General features: G+C 53.0%; 1 protein-coding gene across 1 annotated transcript; it reads left to right on the top strand.

The window, feature by feature from the left end:
* The first annotated feature begins 245 nt into the window (after positions 1-245).
* Positions 246-4,816, top strand: LOC122372550. Its single transcript, XM_043349849.1, has 4 exons — positions 246-523; positions 2,078-2,339; positions 2,616-4,536; positions 4,809-4,816. The coding sequence occupies exons 1-4, from the start codon at positions 246-248 to the stop codon at positions 4,814-4,816; spliced, it is 2,469 nt and encodes an 822-aa protein (XP_043205784.1).
* Positions 4,817-7,221: the final 2,405 nt, after the last annotated feature.

The following is a 7,221-nucleotide window of genomic DNA, read 5'->3' as shown; positions in this document are numbered from 1 at the left end:
TTTTGAGACCACGTGACTGTGGTGAAGCCTCGTTGAGAGCAGAAGTGATCCTAAACCTGCTGAAGCTTCATGATTGTTTTCTTGGACTTTTGTTTGTTTCTTTGAGCCATTAATTTGATGTGTGAAGACCATAACTTGTGTTTCTGATAGTTGTGGCAATGGCGCAGGATCTAACAACACTTATCAAGAGGAGAGTGGCTGCCAAAGGGTGGCTAACACGGACTATCAGTCGTGCGAACGACGCCATGAAGGAAGATAAGCCTGATCGTGATGTGTTGAAAGACATTAAGAGAGAACTGGAGATGCGCCTCAACACACTGGACGAGATCCAGGGTGATCTGGAGATGATGATTGAATCTGAGTCAGAAATGTTGGATGATATAGAGAAAGCTGGATGCTTCCGTGACTCTGTGGTTGGTGTTATCTCGAGTGTGAACAAGGTGGTGGCTCGGGGGGAGACTGGGTCTGAGACTGGTGTCTCTGGCAGTCAGAATGTGAAGCTGCCAAAGCTGAACTTACCAAGGTTCAAGGGTGATGTGCTAGAGTGGCAGTCTTTCTGGGAGATGTTTAAAGCTGCTGTACACGACTCAGACCTACCTGATGTGACTAAGTTTTCATATTTGAGATCCTTGCTGGATGGGGAGGCAGCCATGTGCATTGCAGGGTTACCACTGAGTGCAGATAACTATGCTGCTGCATGTAAACTGCTGGCTGACCGCTTTGGTAGAACTGAACGGATCATATTTAACCATATTCAACAGCTGCTCTCCATCCCTGCCCCCTCTGTACCTGACGTGCATGTTCTGAGGGGCTTACAGGATAAGCTGTTGACTCATGTGAGGGCTTTGGAGGCGTTAGGTGTGAAGGGTGATGCATATGGTGTGATGCTAGTACCTGTGATTTTACAAAGACTGCCATCTGCCATTAGGATGGAGTGGGCACGGGATGGCGTTGGACATGAGAGTGACCTGAGTTGGTTGCTGGAGTTCCTTGACTCAGAGATCGGGCGACGCGAGAGATCAGGTGCCTACTCTCAGCACCTGGCTGCTCCTGCTGCCTCGGAGTCGAGGCGCAGCCAACGTGTGACCCGACCACAGAGAGCCGTGCACCAACGAGCCCCTGCAGCTGCTGCGGCTCTCCAGGCTGTCTCTACAGTCTGCTCCTTCTGCGGAGGACAGCATGTGCCAGCTAAGTGTGCTCACTTTTTGTCGATTGATCCAAAGGCAAGGTACCAAGAAGTAAGGGCTAAAAATGTGTGTATGTCCTGTCTGCAGACTGGACATCATGCGAAACAGTGTGCTAAGAGATGTGACTGTGGTGGCAGACACCACCCTCTACTGTGCTGGTGTAGGGGAACTGATGGCCCGGTGGGATCCAGGGGTGGTGAGGGTGCAGGTAGACCTCCTCAGTCCACCTCCTTCAGACCTCAGCGGTCTGATGGGGGAACGACTCAGTCATGTCAGGAGCCACAAGCTAGAGTGTCTCTGTCTTGTACTACGGGTAGTGTGTCACTGCTTCCCATCGCTCATGTACTTGTTGAGGGCAAAGATGGCCCTGTACCTGCTACCCTGATTTATGACAGTGGGGCTGACAAGAGTTTTGTGACCGAGAGGCTGATGAAACAAGTGAAAGGGGAGTATCAGGGGTCAGTGGACATAACATGTGCATCGTTTGGTGGGGGTAGAACCTCAAATGTGTGTAATGTGTATGAGCTCAATGTTTCTGCCGCAAATGCTGCTTGTGTGCCGACAGCTACTAAAGTTCGAGTGGTGGAGGTGCCAGTGATATGCGCGCCACTGATGCGGCCTCGAGTCCCTGCCCAGCTCCTCCAGCCCTTCAGCCATCTCCAGCTCGCAGCAGACTGCATGTCGGACTGCCCACTGCACATTGACATTGTTGTTGGACAAGACCAGTACTGGTCACTGGTAAGATCTGGACTTGTCAGAGGCCCTGACGGGCTGGCTGCTATGGAGACACCATTTGGGTGGGTCCTCTCTGGTTCAGTGGAGGGGGGCCCTGCTGATGTTGACTCAGGTATGGGATGTCAACTGCTTCTGATGACCGCCCCAACTCCCAGTGCTAGTGAGATGTGGTCTCGGGATGGGTTTGATCCTGGTACTGAGATGGAGTCTGATGATGATGATGCCGTGTTGAAGGCGTTCAACAAGTCCATCCAGTATGATGGCAGCAGGTACGTTGTTAGTGTGCCCTGGAGGGACAACAAAAGTCAGTTGATGGAGAATCGTGATTCCGCACAAAAGCGGCTGATGAGTCTAGAGCGCAAACTGGACAGGAACCCCCAGCTGCGAGCTGACTATGATTCAGCTCTCAGTCAGATGGTAAGTGATGGTGTCATCAGTGAGGTGCCACCTGATCAGATGACGACCAGTGACGTCATGTTCTATCTCCCGCACAGACCAGTGGTTAAGGAAACCAGTAGCACAACAAAGGTTCGACCTGTCTTTGACGCTAGTGCAAAGGGACCCAACGGTATCTCTTTGAATGATGTAGTCCATGTGGGACCCTCTCTGATGCCGAACCTGCTGGAGGTGTTACTTCGTTTCAGACGATGGAGGTTCGGGTATTCGGCTGACATTGTGAAAGCATTTCATCAGGTTCGTCTGACGTCACATGACCGAGATGCCCATCGCTTCCTATGGAGACAAGGGGGCCAGATTCGGACCATGCGGTTCGAGCGGGTGACGATGGGTGTCGCCTGCAGCCCGTTCTTAATGAACGCCACCATCAAGTACCACCTGTCGCTGTACCCAGAGAGTCCGGTCGTCACCGAACTGAAAGAGTCGCTGTATGTTGATGACCTGCTGTCAGGCTCGGATACAGAACAGGGTGCTGTGGAGATGTTCCAGGAGGCTCGTGAGATTATGAGAGCGGCTGGGATGGAGTTGTCCAAGTGCAACAGCAACTCATCTGTGCTGGCCGAAAAGTGTCAAAAGGGACATGTGACGACAGAAGGTGTGATGAAAGTTCTTGGGGTGACCTGGTGTAAGGAGGAGGATGTTTTCTCTTTCACAGGAGACGAGCTGCCTGCTGGCATAGTGCCAACGAAGCGTGTGGTCCTCAGCATGATGGCGCGGATCTTCGATCCAGTGGGATTTTTGACGCCATTTAGTGTGGTCGCTAAATGCCTGTTTCAGGAGCTGTGGGAGCTCCAGCTGGAGTGGGACGATGAGCTGCCGCCTGAATATGCAGAGGTGTTCACCAGGTGGTTGGACGGTTGTCAGATTTTGAAGAATCTGAAGGTTCCACGATGTTTCACAGTGCACTCTGTTTCAGACTGGTCAGCTGCACCGTCTCTCGAGCTGTGTGTATTTGCTGATGCATCCCCAAAGGCGTATGGTGCATGTGTGTACATCCGTATCAAACAGCCTGATGACTCGTACAGCGTCTCCTTCGTCATGTCGAAGGGGAGGGTGGCCCCCCTGCGTCAGCGGCTCACGATGCCGCGCTTGGAGCTCTCGGCCTGTGTGCTGGCGGCTCAACTGGTGCAGTTTGTTCGTACGGCACTGCACTTGCCTGATGACACACCGTACAGGTGCTGGAGTGACTCCATGATTGCTCTGGGATGGCTACGTGGTAACCCGAGCAGGTGGAAGCAGTTTGTGTCCAACCGGGTCAGCGAGATCCAACGGCTTACTGACACAAAGAACTGGTTGCACTGCAGGTCAGCCGAAAATCCGGCGGATCTCATGACACGCGGCCTGTTAGCAGAGGATCTGGTGGCATCCCCTGTGTGGATCAGCGGACCCGACTGGTTGAGGGAGGCTGATGGTGATCCGAGTGTGATGCGAGAGCCGGAGGTTGGTCTGGATATGACCGAGAGCACTTCTGTCCCGCAGAGACCAGACGCAGAGCCGGGTTCGACTCCGGACCAGGGACAGGACCTTGACACTGATGGTCAGAAAGAGGCTGATTCTCTGGATTCCCTACCAGAGTCAATTGTTTGTGACAATGTTGGCGTTTTCACGGCGGCGAGTGTAGCAGCGGGTAACACATCCGATTTTCTGCAGGTGGAACGCTACAGTACGCTCAGCCGAGCAACCCGTGTCATGGGCTGGATCTTGAGATTTGTTCACAACGTGAGACAAAGTTCGCAGCGCCGTCAGGGAGATCTCTCAGCCGAGGAGTTCTCGACGGCTCGCGTGGAGCTGTTACGCTTGGTGCAGGCGGACAGTTACCCTGAAGAACTGAAACTGCTCAGGCAGGGCAGTCCGGTGCACCGAAGTTCCCAGATTTACAGACTGACGCCGTTTCTCGGCGATGACGGGCTGCTACGTGTGCGCGGCCGTTTGCAGTTGTCAGAGTTTTCCTACGAGGAAAAGCACCCGGTGATTTTGCCAAAAGGTCACCTGGCCGTCCTGATTGTTCGTGAGCAGCACCTGTGTATGAAGCATGCTGGTGTGTCAACTCTGATAACTGCAGTGAGATCAGAGTTCTGGATCGTGGGTCTGCGCACCATCGCACGGCGGGTCGTGAGGGGATGTGACGCGTGCCGCAGGCAGGATTCTCAGCCGTGCTGTGAGCCCGCCGCCCCTCTCCCTCGAGACAGAGTTACTCAGAGCAGGCCGTTTCAGGTCTGTGGGTGCGATTTCGCAGGGCCAATCTTTGCTGTGGATTGTCCTGACAAGAAGCTTTACATTTGTTTGTTTTGTTGCTCGCAGGTGCGTGCTGTACACCTAGAGTTGGTAGACTCACTCTCTCTGGATGATTTTATGTTGGCTTTTCGCAGATTTGCCGCCAGGAGAGGCGTGCCTTCAGTTGTGTATCTCGACAACGCCCGTACATTCCAGGCTGCTGAGAAGCTGATGCAGCGATATTTCGGGCGTCTCGCTCCCAGGTTCAAGTTTTCTGCCCCCCTCGCTCCGTGGTGGGGTGGGCAGTACGAGCGCATGGTGCGTAGCGTGAAAAGTGCTCTTAAAAAATCCCTGGGCCAGCGACACCTCAGTAGGGCCGAGTTAGAGACTGCCCTGACGGAGATTGAAGGGTGTGTCAACTCGCGGCCACTCACCTTTGTTGGTGATTCACCAGACGATCCAGTACCATTAACCCCCAACCACTTCCTGACGGGTCACAGCGTAGGCTTTTTGGCCAAAGAGGCGGAGGACCCGTCTGAGGTCAGACCTGATGAGCTGAGAGCTCAGTCACAGGTAAGAGAAAAGCGACTGCGAAAGTTCTGGTCCGTGTGGAGTCAGGAATATGTCAGAAATTTGCCGCTCTCAGTACGCAAATTTCGACCGCAAGGTAAGTTGGCGGAGGGCTCTGTTGTGCTTCTACAAGATGAGAAGCAGCCTCGCATGAAGTGGGACCTGGGCGTGGTGACCAAATTGTTCCCAGGGAGGGATGGTGTCTCCAGGTCCGCAGAAGTTAAAACTAGCAGGGGCAGAAAGACGAGAGCAGTGCAGCGGCTCCATGACTTGGAGGTCTCTGATCCAGAGTCGTCCTAGACCGGCCGCCTCATCCTCCCCCTGGCCCCGGTCCGCCTGTCCTGCCTGCCGCGGCGCGATGTTATGACATTTTTTATTGTACATATATCGTGTGTGTATCGTATGTGTTGGTGAATGATGTCGCGCTCAATGTAACGCTATTCACCAAGGGGGGAGCGTGTTGAGAAATATAGGTATAGGTAGTGTGGCCGAGATGAGTACGCTCATCGCTCGGTGCAGCAGTGGCGACAGCTATAGGCCGATAGGCCGACGGGTGCTGCCGCCTGGTGGCACAACTCTTCGCCACAAATTACAGGTAGCTGAGACAGAGGACAGGACGTGCGTACTGCGTAGCATAGCTTGGGTGTGGTCGGCGTGGCGGGTTTTGACACGTGAACGGCGCAGCTGAGACGAGTGCGGCGATGACGTGGCAATGTTGAGTTGGATTTGTTGTGACTGCGTGGCGGTCAGTTGTTGGTTTGATGGCTCCCGTGCCTGTGATGGGAGACCTTTGGGTGATTGATGCGTCAAAGTTCAAGGGCGCAATAAACCCAATTTGAATTTCGAATGTTTCCCGGTTGTGATCAGTGATGAAGATGGGAGAGCTTTGATTCCCAGACAACCTCCCTGCAGGCGGCCTCGTGCACATCACGAGGTGCCCTGGAGTCAGTCAACCTCCTCCGAGCCGCACTGACCAAGATGCGAGCAGATGGCCTCAGCAGGCAGCTCAACACGGCAGCACAGCGAGGTGAGAGGCTCGGTCTCAAACAACGAGAGCCGAGAAGCACAACCACACCTGGCAGAATCCGGAACGATGGTGTAGCATCCCCAGACACGGTCTTGACACCGCTTGCAAAAGTGCGACAAGCCATGCTGGAGGCTAGGGTGTGTCATTTTGGGCACTTTTTTCGCAAAACATAGTGCTCCACTGATTTTATCGTGCCCCAGACACGTAGAAACCGTGTGACATTTTTTATTTCCCCCAAATATTAACACCCATGCGGCGCCGACCGCCGACACTTTGGCCCATCTCTCAGCATTAGCGACCTCAGCGCCCCTAGCGGCAATGTTTTGAACTAACACGCTCGCTATGCTTTGTGAGCTTACGATCATCATTAAATGCATTTTACCGAAATGACGCTTTGCTGTTGGCTTGTCTGGCACTCAGAATGTTGGTGAAAATGTAATGTTATGCATCTTAACCCTCGCCCGTAAACGGCGATCTGCCACCTTCGCCCATGCAGGGGGGGGGGGTGGTGCGACCCCCCCCTTGGCGTTTGAAAACGGAGCGTCGTAGAGCTTAGCGGAAAAGACCAACGGATTGCTCTCAACGAGATCTCGCGATTGGTGGTATATTTTTTGGTCCTAGGTCAACATTTGACCTACTTTTGACCGGTCAAAGGTCAAATTTTCGGAAAAATAGACTTTTTCAAATTTTCCGCGGCGATTGCGGCAAAACGGTGGGAGATATCGACTTGAAACCTTCACTATCGTGTTCCTTGATCAATTTTCTATCGTTTGGTATGTATTTCGTTTCCCTGGCTCTAAAAATGGCGCGTTGGGAGCGCCGGAAGTCGGCAAGGTCACAGTCGGCGGCAGAAATTCGAAAAATCAAAATTTAAATTTTTGAAATCTGATTGTGTTTTTGGATTTGGGATGTCCATTTGCTCCCTATAGAAGCTAATATTGCTGCATATTCCCATTGAGGTGACAAGAATTAGCAAAATAGTGGTTCGGGCGCTTTTCAAAAATAGTACCGGACGCTGTTCCTCTTGTGACG

Source organism: Amphibalanus amphitrite, unplaced genomic scaffold (assembly GCF_019059575.1).
Source record: "Amphibalanus amphitrite isolate SeventyFive unplaced genomic scaffold, NRLGWU_Aamphi_draft 001371F_arrow, whole genome shotgun sequence".
NCBI lineage: Eukaryota > Metazoa > Arthropoda > Thecostraca > Balanomorpha > Balanidae > Amphibalanus > Amphibalanus amphitrite.
Note: the sequence above shows the minus strand (reverse complement) of the source record. Positions and strands in the feature narration are given on the sequence as shown.